The sequence below is a fragment of the Merops nubicus genome, unplaced genomic scaffold (assembly GCF_000691845.1).
Source record: "Merops nubicus isolate BGI_N331 unplaced genomic scaffold, ASM69184v1 scaffold32777, whole genome shotgun sequence".
In the NCBI taxonomy this organism is placed as follows: Eukaryota; Metazoa; Chordata; class Aves; order Coraciiformes; family Meropidae; genus Merops; species Merops nubicus.
This window is the reverse complement of record NW_008621522.1, coordinates 39,720-58,413: the sequence shown is the minus strand read 5'-3', so window position 1 is coordinate 58,413 and position 18,694 is coordinate 39,720. Positions and strand designations below refer to the sequence as shown.

General features: G+C 38.6%; 1 protein-coding gene across 1 annotated transcript in view; it reads left to right on the top strand.

The window, feature by feature from the left end:
• Positions 1 to 16,905, top strand: part of LOC103776983 (calcineurin-binding protein cabin-1-like) — a gene marked incomplete at its 5' end in the record, with an annotated part of 33,348 nt that extends 16,443 nt beyond the window's left edge. The window contains 4 exons of the mRNA XM_008944516.1: positions 1,628 to 1,919; positions 12,814 to 12,978; positions 14,803 to 15,029; positions 15,518 to 16,905. Of these exons, the coding sequence (XP_008942764.1) occupies positions 1,628 to 1,919; positions 12,814 to 12,978; positions 14,803 to 15,029; positions 15,518 to 15,661 (828 nt within the window). The remainder of the gene's footprint in view (positions 1 to 1,627; positions 1,920 to 12,813; positions 12,979 to 14,802; positions 15,030 to 15,517) is intronic.
• Between the last annotated feature and the right edge of the window lie 1,789 nt (positions 16,906 to 18,694).

The following is an 18,694-nucleotide window of genomic DNA, read 5'->3' as shown; positions in this document are numbered from 1 at the left end:
CAGGAATGACTCCATGATGTTATGCTTACTTCTTCTCTTACTCATCATTTTTCTCCTGAGTACCATCCAAATATTGTTGAGTTACTTCCCAAATGTCCTCTGTCTCTGGGAATAGCTGTGCATTTTTTTATAGAAATATGGTTTGAGATGCAGATAGATTTCTAACAGATATGTACCTAACGAGTAGTACCTTCATGTATTTCTGCTGAAAAAAATTTGGATACAATACAAGCACAGAAATGTCAGATTCTACATAATGTATTTTGTAAGTTGCTGAAGTGCATGAGTGTGAAGGGTTTTCCATCTAAATCAGCTGAAAACATTTCCGCTTGCGATCTCACTTCTGGCTTAAGTTTTCTGCAGTTTAATTTCCCTCAGGTTTGTGTGATCCCATTTATGTTTCTTGAGACCTTTAGTTTTGGAAGTGAAGCCTTAAACATCAGAAACTTGCTGTTTTCAGAGGCAGAGCAGACCTTTTTTGATCCAATATGGTAATTGTTGTGAATATAGCTGCTGTATTTTGTGTGTGTGTGCGCACACAGAATCTGACAGCTTTTAATCATAGGCTTTTTACAGATTGATTAATCAAGTTCAGGAACTTCAAAAATACATTCTGCCAATTATTTTTAAAAAATGTACTTGTGTGCTTTCCACCTTTTGAATTTTAAGTATGTATTTTCTCCAACTGAAATATAGTCTATTCTCTCAGTGATATTCTGCTGACTCTCTTTTTGTAATAAATCTTTGGTCATCTAGGACATTAGAGCCTAGTTTGATTTTACATTTGACAGCAGAACTCTATTTTATTTCAAATACTTGTGCTGCACCACTGTGGTTAAAATGAGTTTTTCTTCATGGTATAGGTAAGAGAGAGAGAGAGGTATGAGACAGGCAATTAAACAGTCTATTCCATTCAACTGTATCTTTTATGGTCCAGTAAGTCTCCATTAAATAAGAACTGTAAAGAGCATGAAATAAATGCATTCTGTGGCCTCACAGGCAAGGATACTTTATTAGATGGCTGGCAAAAATCATAGAGAGGGTAGTAATTTTAGGGGTACTTCTGTTCCCTTTTTTGTGTGAATTTCTGTGACCCTTCTACCTTCTGTGTATATAATCAATGACACTGCATTAAATTACTTTGCAAGCAAATACATTTTTCTGCTTTCTCTATTTCTTCTCAAATCATTCACTAATAATAATAATTTCTTTAAATAATTTGAAAATTCTCTTAAAGCACTGCAGATCTGTTTGTTCAGGTCAGGGGATTTGTCAGCATATTTTTAAATGAAAGAAAGGTGTTTCTCTTCATAGGAGTTTGTAATTCATGCTTAATAACAGCATTCATGAAAGCATGTTATGTTGTGAGGGATTTGTTAAATAAAGGACAGTAAATACAACTATGAATAAATGTTCAAGTATGAGTTTGATAAATAGACCCTAAAGAACAGGAAAAAAAAAATCCATAAAGGAGAAAGTTTTCTTTTTAACAGCAATTGATTTTATATTCACTTCAGAGAGAGTGTTTTCCATCTATAGAAGTTGTACTGCTTGCAGTTGTGACTGAAGCAGGTAGTGTATGCAGAGTTACTGCTGCATGTTTTCTCACTGTCTCTGTTTTGCATAGTTCACGGGAGAAACACCCACAACCCCAAAGCATACAAAGGACAACAGAGAGAGCTTCTTCCCAGTGATGCCAGCCACACTGCATCCTACCCCAGTGAATCCAGACACTGTGACACCTGAAAATCTCCTGAGACTCAATGATCTGCATTCCAAATCCAAACCAGCATCTTCCTCTTCATCCTCCTCCTCCTCAGCATCTTCAGCACCTCCATCCCAGGAGTCACACAGGGACACTGAGCATCTCCGAAGCCAAAACGCAGAGACTGCTCCCAGCACGAGTGATCTCACACGAGGTAAGTCTCAGGCAGACAGAACGTTTTGGCCCTCTCTGATCAGTTTGCCAAGGCCACGTGGTGAGTCAGTGCCCGAGTTCTGATTTCTGTCCCATTTTCTGATCACTAGACCACATTCAAAAGGCTACAGTGAGATTTGGACTTGGTCTTGAGTTGGACACTTCTACATAATTAAGATGTATTTTAATTACCAGGCTAGATTAAAAGAGTGACCACTGTCTTTGTAACTTGCACGTGAAATCGTAGAATAGCAGCCTAAAAATAGTCATATATCATTTAAGTAGAGAATTTAAGTTTCTAGTAGCATTTAAAAACAAACAAACAAACAAAAATCCATTTGTTTTATTTTATTCAAAGAGGTGCTGATTTAGTTCTTAAAAATACCTTAAACCTGTAAAAAAGAAGTGATTGTAATTGAAATGAACTGGTGGACAGCCTGTCTCTGACGGACAGCCTGTCTCTGACTTAGAAGTGCCTAATTAACATAATTAGATGCATAGCTATCACTGCCCTGTAAATGTGTGGACATATATAACACTGAAAATTCCCAGCTTCTACACATACATAAAGTTAGTGTGTCATCACTATTACTTTTCAGATTTAAGAAAAGAAGCATCTAGTTGGACTGAAATGTTTGGAGTATATTATTTATAGCCCTAGTATGGTTATGTGCAAGGTTAGAGTATAGAAAAGGATTGAAGAAACTGAACAAATGTTATTTACTCTATAGCACAGTCCAGTGGTTTGTTTAGGACTGTGTTATGTGCTTGGTCTTATACAGTTTGTCTAGATGAGGAAGGAATTAAATGTGACTGCTGTCTGTACTGCTGTCATGGCAGGCTGGCTCATTAGCAGTAGTCAGAATCGCTGTGCAAGGCAGTACAAGGCACTTTGGAGAATGAAATAAGATGAGACCCAATTTCAGACTTACCTTGGGTCCCCAGCAGAGGTGGTTGTGATTATTTGTGGGACACTGCACACTAAGGTGGCAGAGCACCTGCCATAGCCTGTACTTTATTGCAACCTTACAGGAACGTTGAAAAAGTATCTGCTGCTGCTTGTACTCACTCCATCTGTTCACAAGCTTGGGCCATAACACTACTCACAAAATGCCACAGACTGATAGCCCAGATAAAGTTCTGAATGAGCTACATATTTAACAGGTATTGTGGGAAGGGACAGATGAAAATACAGTAGAAGTAGTGCCCAGATTTGCAAGGCTTAATGATGCATAATATTAATCAATAATGAATAGACTGATCTAGTCTGGATGTCTTGTTAATCTGGTATTACATCTTTCTGAAATTTTATTTGTATACTTCTAGTATTACTTTTCTTTCCATATATAATCTGCCTTGGCATCTGAATGCACATAATCTTCTGAATTCATCAGCAACAAAGAGGAAATTAGGAGAAATCAGTTTTCCCAATTTGCTAATCTTGGACTACAGGACAAAATTTAAATTTAACTTCCAGTATCAGCAGTCACGTTATAGTAATCTAATTTTCCTTTTTCACAAATCCAGTGAGAGATTGTCTTGGGAGGGCAAGAAGGGAAAGGGAAGTGATAAGGAACGGTTTAGTCAATGTGTAAACCACGTTTGTTTATGTCCTTAGGAAGCTAAGGAATGGAGTTGCACGATGTCCTAAGAGATCTTGGCAGGCTTGTTTAGCAGGGGGGAATTTGAGTTTGTGCTTAGACAACAAGAGAGGAAAAAAAAAAAAAAGAATCCTCTGTGAAGCTGCTGTACACTAAAGTGTCTGGTAGGAATGACAGTGCAGATAAGAGTTCACACTTTCTTTTGGTTTTCAAACAAAACTCACGAGCATTTCTGACATGCTTTCCTCTTTGCAATTTCCCAGGCCACACTGCAGTGGTTGGAATGTTTATTTTAAGCTTTTGACTCCTTAGGCTTTGTTAGGGTTGTAAAGTTACACATTGTTCTTTCATACTTTTTATACATCGTCTTGGTTGAGGGAAATGGAAGGGTTGGCTGCCAGAATTATGCCCCTGAAACTGGGTCTGAAGATCAAGAGGCTCTCTCTTCAGACAGCAGATCTCTCGTTCCAGTGCTGAATGCACAGGCTCTATTTGGCTTTCTGGCTCTCAGCCCTGCCTGGTATGTCGTTTCTCTAACTGAGAGAGACTGATTACTGCTGTGTCCTTTCTTTTTCTTTTTAATTCTCCTACCGCTGCTTCCACCTCCTCTAAGAAGAATTATTTATAATTCTATTACAACCCCTTTCCTCTGCTGTCCATTAGTTGTTTGTTAAAACTCCTCCCCTTTTTAAAGTAATCTGTTTTCATCTTGTTTCTTGTCACCTCCTCCTGTATCTATTTCCCTATGTGAAACGATTCCACATCAGAGAGTATTAGCTGCTGTCATGTTCTGTGACTTCACCCAGAAAAAGGATTGCAAGCAATCCAAGCAATGTTGATGCTGTGCTACTGGTTTCTTATGTAAATATTTGAGTGAGATTTTGAGTAGTAAATGACTAACTGGTACAGAATACGATGTGATGAAGTCCCACAGCCAAGTGATGATAGTGGTAGTCTTCAGCACGAGAGCTTCTTACATTTAGGCATAAATGTATGTGGGACTGTTAGCCTTTGTGGCTCAGCCTGAAATTTCTTCTGGGGGAACTAAAATAGGACAGTTAAGATTAAACCCTCTCCAGCCTGGCACGCTGTTCCAGTATTATACTGTTCTAAATTGCTGGAAAATCTTGACGTTTTCTTCTTTGCTGTCCCTATTCTAGTAATAATTCTTACAAAGAATGAACATCGCGTTCACATCTGACTTTTGATACCAAGAGAAGGTTTTTATACTTGGAATTATTTAGTTATGTGTTTTACTTAAAGCCAGGTATTTAACAAATTGGAATAGAATTGGAGTAGAAATGTAATGCTTCTCTTCACCTTACATTTTTGTCCATTTAAGGCCTAAACATTTCAGTATGAAACCACACATATAAAACCAGACTGCAGCAATTTACCTAAGGGAGAGGGGAAATACTGCAAAGAATGTCAACTCTCTAATTTCCCTTGACAGCATCTGTATTTGTATTAAAACAACGCATGGCACAAGGGTTCACTGTGATTCCTTGAAGTTTCTAGATATAGACATCAGTGGACATCCACAGTCCTTGAGTGAAATGGTGGAGATTGTAGTTTGTCATCTTCTGTTGAGTTTAGCCACATACTGATTTCAGGGTCTCCTGGGTTTGCTTGTCAAAAAATTTTAGAGACAAAGTATTAATTTAAGAACCTGTAGTTCATTGTTCTGAAAACGTCCTGCTTGCACAAAATGCCTGAATTATTTAGCTCTGTTGGCCATGCCTCATTTTAATTGTGGATTTCAAATCAAACCTTCAGGTACTTTGGAAATGACTGGAAGTAGTAACATTCGTCCCTCTTAATTGCAGTCAGTGTCTTACCTTGTTTTTTTTCTAAAATCAAAATTGTGCTTTAGAGCACAGAACTGTTCTCAAGAGATGGCACAGAAAAAGCTGAAACACAGAAAAGATTAGGCTGGCCAAGGACCTGTGCCCTCAGCTGAGCTGCATTTCATACTGCAGTTGCCTAGCATGAGGACCCTCTCTTAAATGTACGTTCTTCTCTCTTTCTTGCGTCACTTGTATGCAACTTTCCTTACTTCCTCCTTTAATTCCTGTGCTGACTTATTCTGGTTTTCAGCAGCTGTATTCCTCAGTTCCCAAGGCTGAATTCCTCCAAGACTTTGAAAGCTCTTCTTTTAATACTTTTCACTCCATGCCTTTTGTACCATGCTAGGGTAGAAGCTCCTCTCCACCTGTTAGTGACAGCAAAGTCACTGAAGGAAATCAACCCGGCTGCCTTCAGCTAGCTCTGCATTTGCTCTCTCTGATCTCTTGCTGCTTCAGCCTCCTTGGCACTGGTATTCTCACTTCCCCTTGTCTGATCCTTGCTTTTCATGGAGCTTTTTATTTTTCACAATGGGTGTGCTCTGAAAACAACTTCACTGCTGATTGTCAGCGGGGGGTTTCCTGTTTGTGAATGACTTCTTAATTCCTCTTTGCCTAGTTCTCAGACAGTGCCAGTCAGTCCTGTCTTTTCCTCTTCCCTTTGGAAGTACACTGATTGGCTTTGCTATCACAACACATTCATTCCAGAAGAGTTTTTCAGTGCACTTAATGTCTATTTCTAATCTTTACCCTTTAGATTCCTGAAGTTTTATTTATTCAGTCCAATGTTGTGCACAACATCCTTTGACATTAAAACTGTTGCTGTTTTTAGGTACCCATGTTAGATAAGTAAGAACAAATAGGACCCAGCACTGGCCTGTGAGGTGATGATAGGTAGGTAGGAAGGTAAGATGGTAGGTGATGTAGCCAGGGCTTTAGTTCAGTCTGGGCAGGTTTGTGGTCTCAATCCACAGGTTTGTGTACACTCAGTCCACTTGAAATCCGAAGGAGTCACTGGCTTTGTGGGTATCTTATGCTAGCAGAACACATTTTCTGGAGACCTTCTGTAAAAAAATAATACATGGTACTGATGGTATACTGTTACAATATGTTTCAGTTTAACTAGCTTTAGTTTACTGTCAGTGGTATAAAATTTACATGTGTTCCTGCACAAATGAAGACTGAAGAGAGATCTAGTTGTCAGGTATTGCACAGGTATTACGTTAACTTACAAAGTTATTAGAAAATTGTGAGATGTCATCATACTTTAAAGAGATTTTTCTAACAGCTGCTTTTGCTAATTTGCATTGTGCTCAGCTGGCTCTCAGGCCCAAGGAGAATGCAATACTGACAGAGAAGGAAAGGTCTTACAGCTTTCAGTAGGCTGCAGATGAGTGACTGTTACTGTCCACAGGTGCTGCTATGTGATGCTTTCCAAAACTGAGTCAGATATTAAAACACAAATATCAACTAGCTGTATTTTTACAATGCCATTTGAAGGTTTATGTAGTTGAATATTAAACTCTTGTCTTTTTGGTCTAGGCCCATACTTTTTTTTTTAATTAAAGTTTTGTTTTAAAAACAGAGAAAGTTAATATTGAACTTCAGGGCTTTTCTTTACCAACGTGCATGCCAGCTTTGTGCATCTCTAGGATTCTTGGTAATGGCAGGAGATGTCTTCAGACACAGGAACTCCACTGTCTCTGCTGTTAGACTGGCCCCAGCATGGCTGTTAGAGAGGGGCCTGGTAGCTTGGGAATTAGTATGGCCCAGGGACTACTTCCAGGAAGCATTTTGAGAGCAGCCACCTGCTTTAAGTTTTAATTGCATTAATGTTCTGTGACAGCTGACCTCAGCATTAGGAAGCATTTTGGGGTATGTCTCTTAAAATTGTACAGTACAGTCTCTGTTCAGGACCCTAGCAATAAATAGAGCAGTATGCCATGCTGGTACAGTGTGAAATTTTGTTTGTCAGACTGCTTGAATTTCTTTCAGGGGACAATAGAACTTGTGTTCTGCAGCTTTTCGCCTCCAAAATTACCCTGACGCTTAGTTTTTAATACATGGTTTTGTGTGTCAGCTTTGAATGTAGTTTCCTGAATTTGACATTTCAAGTCAAATACTTATTTCTACAGCTGTGACGTGGTAGTGGGTTTTAAGAAATAAATTTAATGGCAGGATATTTGAAATTAATTTGGTGAAAAAAACATGTGTGAGAAAAGACTACCAAGTTTACTGACCACATCAAGGGATGAACCAAGTAGTCTCCCTGCCTGCTGTGGTGTAGATGCAGTTTGAGGGCTGATGCCCCCATTATTGCTGTGGGTCAGCATCCTTAACCAAACTGTGCAGCTGAACCAGCCTCTGTCCCAGTGCAGTCTTTCCATTGACTTAGTAGCACAGTGTATAAGGAAACTCTGAGTTCCTTCAAATTCAAGCTTTCCATGACCTTTGCAACTGCTGTATGGGGAAAAAAGCTGTATTAATTCTGAGCACACTGGAGAATGAGGCAGATGGAATACAGAAAATTAATTGTTTTCACATTAGCACTATTCTTTGGAAATGTGGTAAGATCTTTATTCCACTGTATCAGGGAGCAAAGGGACAGACCCATTTCCATCACCATGAAAAAAAAAGTCTACCTTGTGTGGTAATTGAGTAATGGTCTGTTCTGTGAACAGTTGCACGTGCTGTGGGTGCCCATTACAATGCCAAGTAAACCGGTTGTTGTTACTGGGACTAGTAAAATAAGTATTTCCTAGTGTCTGTGAGCACACAGAATACAGTCCTTGCTCTTTTGAAGTGTTTGGAAGGCAAGGTAGTGTAGATTTGCTAGATCATAGTTAGGTATTTTTGGGCTTTTTGTCATGACACAGAGAACTGCTGGGAAGGTGTTTTGCAGTGGGATGAAGGCAAGTGGTGTAAGTGCTTTATTTAAGCACTTGAAGCTATTGTCTGTTCATTTCTTCAGGCATTTGCTTTTGAAATCCTGTTAGTATTCTGTCCTGGAGTTAAAAGCTCAGCTCCTTCCTTTTTCCTATAATGAAATGTATTGTAAGTTGCTTGTATCCCTTAACATATCTCTGCTATAATACTTCAAACTACTTCCATTAGAAATCGGGTAACATTTTCTTCCAGGTGCTAGTCACATTTTCTGGGCTTGTCTTTCAGTTGTCATGTACTAGGTTTAGTGCATGACTAAAGGATTTTTTTTTAAATTCCACATAAAATGTTTTATAACACTGTAATGTTAATGTCTCTTATACTTGACAGCATGACAAAATGAAATAATTAAGTGTTCAGTGCAGTGCACAGAGACCAGAGCAGCCGTTCACTGGTTACAGCACTACTGCTTTTAAACTTTCTCCACATCCCCAGATTGCCAAGTAAATATTTTTGGTGATCTTATTTTTCATTTTACACACATCAGAATAACAAAGTAAATTGTCTCAGTATAAAAACGGTTGCAGGAGTTGTATAATCTATATGTTTATAATGTGTGGCTATATGTATATACTGTATTCTCTGTATAAAGAGAGGCTGAGACAGAGAATATTAACTGTGATGAAGTCATGAACCCAGGCGCCCGCTATAGGCATCTGCAAACACTGGTTACCCTGGCAACAAGTGGAAAGAGGTTGGAGAGGAAAGCTGGAGTAGGTTGTTGCATTGAATTGTTTTCAGCTTGTTTCTTCCTCACTAAAGCAGGGAGATGTTGAAAGGTACGATGTCCCTCTTTCTCTGTGTATATTATTTATATGTATTTAGACAGTTGTTGGGAAAGGGAAGGCTAAAAAAAAGACTTGTAATTCAGCTCAACTGGAGATGAACTTCTCAGTATAAATAATAATATGCATTGCAAATATGTGGGTTTTTCTGTGTGCTTAATTTTTGTGTTGTGTTGTAAGGTGAGAGTGCTAAATGGATCTCCAGAGTACAGTACTGTCCCATCTTCAGCCTGGAGACAAGTGCCTATTGCTTATTACGTCTTCAGAAACTGATTTTTATTTTAAACTGGGTTTGTAGAACTAACGTTTGAAAACCTGCCAGGACAGTGAAAGTACTGGGTATTACCAAAAGATTTGTTAACTGATACTAAACCTGAGCTTCTGAACACCTTCCAAATGTGCCTTGTTTATATTCTTGTCCTCGTGCACTTGTGCAGAATATTGTGGCTCATGAGTTAGTGAAGTCTTTACCTCCCTGGGGAAAGTTTTTATTAGAAAAACTAGGACATAATGTTCAAGGCTATAACAGCATCTTTCACAAGACAAATACCAAGATACTCTCTTCAGAAATCTGTTCTGTACAAATAATAGGAGATATAACTGTGTGTTTCTTCTTGATTATCCTTCTGTCTTTTGCCTTTTTTGTCTGTAATGAAAAAAATAAATAATAAATACCTGTGCACTATATTAAAATATAAATATTATAAATTACTATATTTATATACTTGAAATAATCAATTCTTGTAATTTTCAGAAATTCTAAACATTCTTTTAATTAACTTTATTTTTAACTTAGAAATAATGCCCCTCAAATGACTGTTAAAAAAATAATCTGCAGAGTCCTAAAAGAATAAAGTGTATGACCCAGTCAGGGGGGAGAATTCAGTAACTGTATTTAACAGCAAGGGATTGATCTACAGACAGTGGTTCTTGATTTCTCATATACTGGAAGACACAGCCTAATAGAATATTAAAAAGTGTTGTTTCTAGAAGTGCAGTGATAGAAGTACACACTCAGTTTGCCAGGCTCTTGCCCTTTCATTTTCATTCACATCTCCATGAAAACGGACTGCCACATATCTTTATTCAAATTAAATCTAATTTTACTACACTATAACACTGGATCTTCAAAACTTAAGAAAAACAAATATGATGTGGAAAGACGGAGATGTGCATGAGTGTGCTGATTGCTCATAAAAGAACTTAAGACTGATACCAGTCTTGTAGCATCTTCCTTGAAACAGGCTGCTCAAAAGAGCTTTTGTCAGCAGGGCATAATTTAGTTAAAATAAAATAAAGCAAATCAGCTCTAAGCAATTATATATCTTACAAAGTAACAAAGATTTGAATCAGTCATAAGAGGTAGAGTTTTGTCATTAAGCAGTAATGAAAATCAGAGCTCTTATTCTGAATGGTGAACTAATAAGTCCCTAATGTTATTTTGCAGTTGAGTACCTACAAAACTGTTCTCAGTAAGCAGTATAGTTGAGGCTGTAGGATTGCAGGTTATTTGTGTGTAGTGTTGTATCAGTACATTAATCACTGTTTTGTATTCTTGCTAATAAGTGGATAAGAAAGATTCTATTAGTACTTACCTTAGATACTTAAGACTGCTATCCTGCAGTGTTGGAGTAAGTTAAAAAGGAGTTGCCTTCTTAGCTGTCCTGTACAGTAATCTTCTGAAATAATAACTTTCATCTTGCTTTTCTTCAAGTGTTCATGTAACGTTTCTTCCTATCTTCTGATCAAGTCTCCTGTAGCCATTTCAGTGTAGGAGTCTCCTGGGTTTAGACTATAGCTTATTGTCACATGCTAGCAGTGTAATCAGGTATGTGTATATTGGCTTCAGGCCACGTTAGGGTTGATCCTTTTGTGTCCAGTCTCTTGTACGTTGTCAGCATGTGGTTAAATCATCCGTGTATCTGGTATAAAGGAGAGGTAAATACACAAAATGATCCTTCAGCTATCCTCTGCTGCTTAAACAGGGAAATAATGAATTATGAATATCCTAGTCAGGATTCCTGCAGTTAGTACTTAATTCCTGCTGTGTTTTTAAGCTGATTTGGTCTATTAATATAATATGTGTATAGATGCAGCTATTATTTTCCTACATCCAATGCTGTATTTTGAAGTATCCATGGAGAAATGTGCAGGAGAGTGCTGAGAATGAGGACTGTTTGATAGTGACTGGAACATCACAGAACAGAAGCTGCCTGTGATTTGTTCTGTAGTGTGTGACCTTTCCTTTCTGTGAACTATTGGAGAATTCTCTACAAGAAAACTCCTTTATCCTAAGGCTTATGTTGGCCATCAGCTACCAGTTTAGAGGATGGCTTCTTCTTTACCAATGAGAATTAGTGGATGAGAGAACTTAGAGCCTGCTTTGGTAAGCCTTTTCTTGTACAGATTATTCAAGAAACCTAGAAAATACAATTGATTTTAGAAGTTGCATCTTTCAATCTGCATTGATCTGACTTTTACCAAGTTGTTAGGCTGTAATGTTGTTTTAAGCATTTTTCTGAAAAGGGAACTCTCATACAGGAGAATTATTACCATGGTAAATTCCAAGTTCTTGTCCATATTGATGAAGATGGAGAGAAGTGTTTTCAACACTTGAGGGGGTGGGAATATTTCTCCAATGAAGAAAAGTTGAAATACATGTTCTTTTTTAAGACATCACACTGTCAAAATCCTAAGCTAATGTAGAGCATGGATATAGCAAGAATTTTAGAACAAGTTACATTGTGAATATACATTGTACGTGCTGGTCTGTGATAGCTGAGTGTGCACACCTTAGCCTCTGTAAACATAAGGTGATCAAATTAGACTAGACAGCCCTTTGTTTTTCAAGGGTATCTTCATTTTTATCAGAAAATAAGAGCTTGTTTGTGTCTGTAGCCTTGAAAGGCTTGCTGCTGTTTGTCTGCCCTTCCCAGAAGAGGCACCAGTAGCTCTCAATAGTTCAGTAAAAATTAGTCCTGTTATGTACAATATGCAGCTTAATGTGTAAGAAAGCTGGTTTAACACTGCATTAATTTAAAAGCAGATACAGCTGGTACAGAATAAAGGGATTGTACAGACACACATGAATTCTGAGCTATAAGCATTTCCAGTTCCAGGGTAGCAAAAGGTGGAAATTCCAGACTAATGTTTTTATAGAGGTACAGTGGACATAGCAGTGAAGAGTGGGCATTTAGGACAGCTTGATATTGCTTTCATTAAAAACCAGGCTTGACCCTGTTCCTGGACATTCACAGTGATGAATCTTCCTTAGCAGGAAGCTGCACTTCAGTGTGGCACGTACCTGTGGCTGCAGAGAAGGGGCACCGACGGAGCCCAGCGGGCTCAGCATGGAGGGGGTGGATTTTGCTGGCATGTGTGGCAGGTGTTTCAGCCCTCACATCTCCAAAGGAGATGGCCAGTTGCCTGTGTTTGTCTTGAAGTCATGCAGAGAGAACAAAATGTCATATACAAGGTTATTTTCTTTGGCTTTTTAAAGGACGTTAATTTTTTTTTTTAAGAATGGGAGTTGATGGCAACAAGTATGAAAAAGTTGGTATTATACCTTAGCTTGCTGGTGTTCAATTTCCCTGGGTTGTGCTACAATTAGAGCAAGGGTGAAAAAAAGACAATTCCTACCAGTTGATTAGACAGCAGAAGGATTGAGGTTTCAGAGAGATCAGGATGTCTCTTAATCTGTGAATTATATTTCATTACTAAAGAGGAAGAAGAGCTTGAAGTGCCTTTGGAGGGGCTTGGATTTCAGCAGCAGGAGTCCCGGCTTTGTCAGCAGATGAAAATGGCCACTGTTGCTCCATCACCAGAGCCTGTTTGCTGGCAAGTGGAATCAGTGACCAGCACAAATTCAGGACATGTTTGCACCCAAGGTAGGAGCTTTCTGTGCTTCAGAGAATTCTGAAAATTGGTGTTTAGCTGCAGGATCAGTCTGTAGAGAGTGGCTGATGGATGGATTGATTGGATAATTATGATTCATATTCCTCAGTTTCTCTGCCTGCCTTCCAGTCAAGTATTCCAGAGTTTAGAGGAATTACTGGCAATATCCCCACTTCCTGGGAAAGTGCCTTGTCGTCCACTAATAGTTATTCTTTTTGGTGCATGACTCACATGCTAAATACCACAGCAGCAAAGCCAAATAAAAAACCTCCTAGTACCAGGCTATCATGCTATATAGACTGTGCATCTTTTAAAGTAGAGGTTTTTCTTCTAATTGAAATCTTATATGGGGCAATATGACAACACTTTGGATTACACTATTGGAATATTTAGCAGAAGGAAACAATTTTTCACAAAACCTGACTCACTCAGTCTGAGTAAACATAAAAAACAGCATTACAGCAGTTAATGTTTTCTGTCCCTCCTCTGCCCCCTTCCCAAGAGAAGTAGGAGTTGGTGTTTAATTGAAAAAATTTAAAACTTGGTATTTCAGGCAAACGTAATCCAGATAATCATGTTTGTATCTTGTTCCTTACTTCTGAGAGACAGATTATTTTATGTCTGATTACTGCAGTGTTTCTGGTACTCTGAAAAGATTGACTGCCCATGGCGACGGGTCACTGACCTTGATGGAAAACTATGCCTCAGCTGTTGTGGCAGTTCCTACATTCTTGTGTACAGTTGAGAACACAATTCAATTTTACATCCCCTAGTAGTTAGTTTTAGTGTTGATGGTGTTTTTGGGGGAGAACGTCAGGAAGATGGCATTTTATTTTGCTGTAAGTGGCCATGTCAGTTCCAGAAATCTGCAAGAGATGGATTTGACAAGACTGAATCTGAAAAAAATTATTTTTTCAGATGAAAAATGAACACCTGTCGTTATTATCAGTCTGAGATAGATTCTAGTGTCTTCATTCATATAACTTAAAAGCATAGTTTTGACTTCATATGAAGCAGAATTATTAGTTAGAAATCAAAAAATGTCTTTTAACAAAATCTCAGGGTTTAATGTGAAAGCGTTCTCTTCTACTGGACATTTTTGTATACGTATAATTTCGTAATGTGACAGTACCCAGGGAAGGACTGAATCCCTCTTTACTTCATGACATGAGCCCTGTCTGAGCAAGTTGTCATTGTAAAGACCATAAGCTGAGACACTTGGGAAGTATGTGGAAATGGTGGTAACTAGTGTGGGAGATGGTGGCATGAGCACACTAAGGAGATTTTTATGGCAGGGTTTGAAGAGACTAATGAAGAAATTTTGATGGGTGCTACAATATATTTTACTTAAATTGTTGAGGAGTTACTGTCTCAATAATTAAAGAGACAATGCTGTGGTGGAGGAAATAAAGACTCAAAGGTAAGTAGCTTTATTTGTTGCATTACAGAAAGGAGAGGGCGTTAGAGAGTGCAAAGATAAAATGATTGCATCTGGAACAAGAATAGGAAAATGATGTTTGTAGTAGCCTTGTAACTAGGCACAGATGGGTCAGTGCTACACTGCCACTTGCCAATGCTTGGTGAGATGGAGTTTCTGCTGTCCAGTAAGAATTTTTTTAATTGTTACTGGTTTCCAGTTGTCATTATAGAATCGTGAGGCACTTTCTTCTTCTTTTTCTGAACCTTATTTAAAGCAGGGCCTGAAGAAAGGCTTTTTGAGCCAGCCATATTTCTAACAGTGAACTGTTCCCTCTTCTTTGACATCTGAAATCCTAGATAGCTTCCTAACATATTTTTTCTTATTATTTTCTGTTTAGCCTCCAGTTCCAAGCCTGAACTCAGCTCCAGTTCACAGACTTTGGGAAGTCAGCAGAACAAGACAGATGGCACCCGAGTAAAAACTCGCATTCTGCCCAACATGCCAAAGCTTTTCATACCTTCATCTGTCACCAAATTTCCACCTGAGATCACTGTCACACCACCCACTCCCACCCTCCTTTCTCCAAAGGGCAGCATTTCAGAAGAGACCAAGCAAAAATTAAAGGTAATAAAAGGGAAACAGTAATATTTTTTAGATTCTTCTTTTTATCTTAATTCTCCCCTCAATAAAATCCTTGTATGAAAGGAGCAACAGTTCCTGCCCCCAGTTCATAGTCAGAAATAATACAAGTAGTGGAAGAAGATGCTAGCTGTTACCAGCAGTAGCCAGTTTTTAAGGACTGAAATATTGCCCATGGGTGAAATAATAGCTATCCTAGTCCTTATCCCATTGCTGAGGGAGTTGGAAAGAGTTACAAAAATGTGTGAGGGAGCTAGTGCAGCCGTTGCAATTCTTAGGCCGGTGGAAGCTACCAGAATATTAAATGTGGGGAAGCCTGCTGGTAAATGTCAGGTTGTTTCACCGTATCTTCTGTAGAAGTAGGAGAGCTATTGAATGTGAAGGAATAGCAACCAGTTGGCTTTTATCCCTGTGACCATGGGTTTTTGCTGACTATTTAGCAATATATTCTCTCTCTCTCTTTTTGGGATCAGTCTGCTATTTTGTCTGCTCAGTCTGCAGCGAATGTAAAGAAGGAGAGCCTTTGTCAGCCAGCTTTGGAAATCTTAGAGACCTCAAGCCAGGAGTCCTCACTGGAAAGTGATACTGATGAAGATGATGACTACATGGACATATGAATGAGTTCTGACCATCATCAACACCAACCATATAACCATTCTTCTTGTTGCCAGCATCTCTGGTAGTTGAAACATCTTCGTTGGCATTACTCTTCATTTAATTGGCATCGTTGTGTTCTTCATTTTCATTACCTTTATCACCACTACCACGTGTGTTGCCTTCAGAGTCTTTGCCATTCTCCCCATCATGGTGCTTGACAGAAAGAATGATTGTTTACCAGGCAGTTCATTAATTTGGACCACGCTGTCACCTTTAACTTCAGTAAACACAGGGATGTTTTCAGCTGCAATTCATATCTCTACTGTTCCTGCCTCTTCAAACTTCTTCTTGGAAGCCACTCCAGTAGCTCTTTCCTATAGCATTTTCTTCCTTTTACTTGTCTTTTTGCATTTTCCTGCTAGTTAAGTTCTTCTCGTAGTAATTCAGCAATCTAATGTCTGTCTAGCCATGCCACGATTCATCCAACAGCTCCTTTTCAAGTGAACGAAGTAAGAACAATTTGCTGAGCTGGTAGAGGTTTTAATTACATCAAGAACGTCTGTGGCTTTGTTGTGGGGCAAGAAGTGTGATCTGGGAGCCTCTCAGCTTCTTGGCACTGCTGGGTGCTTTGCTGGAATTTGACTCTGTGACAACTGGCAAAGAACCAGCTTTTCCAGGCAGACGGGGAGGTTAGCCTCCTGTTTGCGCTCCTTTTACACCAGTGTATGAGGTCCAGCAAAAATAATCTACCTGAATGTTGGCTTAAAGAACTGATCTTTCCAGAATTGTCTTACAGTCCTTTCTCTTCTGATGCCTTGGACAAGCATTTTGAATTGGGGGCTAGATGATATTTTTACGGTGGTATTGAAAAACTTGAACGATTTCGATACCGTCTCAGTAATGTCTGTTTTTTACAGAATGACACAAAAAGGTGTTTTTTATCTATCTGCAGAGGGACTGCTCACAGTTATTTATATGAGAAAATAATGGTCACAAAGATCCTTTTTTTTTTTTTTTTTTACTGAATGTTAACTTTGTAAAATAACGAATGCAAACGATGAAAAAAAAGTCACACACTATATATACACACGCGTGCGCCCACACACACATATATATGTGTATGTACATATATATGTATGTATAGGAAAAAAGAAAATGCATACAGCTTGCAATGTCAGATTTCTTTGTGTTTGGGGGAGGTGGTTTTCTGTAAAATGCAGAGCTTTGTATAAACTTTTGGGTTTTTTCTAATAAAGTTGAAATGTACTGTTGTCTCTGTTGGTCTGAGAGGATGAGGTACCGTGGTTCTGGAAAAAGTGTTACTCCTCCCTTCCTTTTATTTCTTGGATAAAAAAAGTAGTGGAGGAAGAGGTGGGGGGGGAAACCTGTTCTGAAGACTGCCAGAGCTCTTTGGGTGGGTTTGGTCTTGTGTGACCGAGAACCTGGGTCAGCCAGTGTTGCCAAGATTGCCTGCAAGGAGTTCGCTTCCCCATCGAGATGTGTTCTGAATCCTTTTTCATCTATCTGAGTATCTTTGAATGTAGAAGAACATCAAAGGGGGAAGACATCACATGGTGAATCAATCACATAATCCACTACTACAGTGATAGCTCTCATTCACTGCAAGAATGGTGAATGGACTATGGATAAAAAGAAGGAGCATTAAACTTTGTATTGCAAGTTTATTCTCATATTCTGGGTTGTTTGTTATTCTCATATTTTGGGTTGTTTGTTTTGAATGAAATGTAATTTATAAACAGGTGAGCATGTCCATCTTGAGTGTATTGGCAACTTTTTGTGTGCATTGTTCACTTACTACGGGTGATAGGTGAGCTGGGTGCAACTGATGTGGAAGTGATCAGGTAACTGAATGGTAAAAGTAGATGGGTATTTTCAATAGTAATATGTTTTCAGTGTGTGCTCTGTAATTTGGTGTAAGTTAGAAATGCATTGTATAGCATAACATAGAGTCACTGACTGGTACCAGGCTAAGGGAGCTTTTGATAATCAAGCATGATTCTATTTTTTTTATAAGATAGCACAGGAAAAAGGAAATCCGTTTGTTTTGATATATGCAATCCAACTTGGAGGATGTAGTTTTGAATAGGGCTCTTTGACCCAGATAGAACAGGCTACATAAGCTTTTTGGCTAATATATATTCTTAAATGTATGGCTAACTTTAAGATCACATTGAAATTTGTAGGGCCACACTTCTAGCATGGGTTTGATGTATGAAGACAGAGCATTTGCTTTTCTTAATTGAATCTGGTCAGTGAAAATGGTGGTTTTCATTTATTAGTCTTAAAGATTGCTTGGCATTAGCACATTTTGCTCTTTTGTTCCCTGTTTTTTTTTTTTCCTCCTCTCCAGAGCTTGCTCAAATAACTGGTTTAAGCTTGCTTTTGACTTCTGGTCCTGCTTTTTGAGAAGGATTTTTTTTTTTTTTTTTTTTTGCTGGTTCAGGAAAGCTAGAACAGTAAATGAAACCATTCCTGTCAGCAGAGCTGAACTTTGCTGATCTGCTCTAAACCCCTTTTAATCTTCAAACAATGCAGCTGTGCAACTTGGTTTTATCCTATATTCAAAACTCTTACCTGCTTTTTCTTTTCTTTTAATTAATCTATGATCTTTTATTCCCATTATGCTATCGGGTAGCTCAAGGATTTTTTTTCTCAAGCTCAAGAAGTTACTGAGACTGAACTGCACAGGCCACTTCCTTCAAATCCTGCCACGCTGCTAATGACTAAATGCTCTGTTGTAGCAGTGGGCCATCTTCCACAATGGGTGCTACTGCTGGTGTGTGTTGAAGCAGCCATTCTGCTATAGATGTGAAATCATCTCTGTAAGTACAGTTTACGTAGTTCTTTAGCTCAGGGAGCCACATTGTGGAATGAAGATGCAGAGATCACTGGATGCATTGACATATGTTTGTCTGAAGCACTATCCCTGGAGATACTTGGAGCAAGAACTTCAAATGCTTATGAACAGAAGTAGTCACTTAGCATGGCATCTTCTGAAGCCCGCCAAGATAATTTTGTGGAATTTTCAAGGT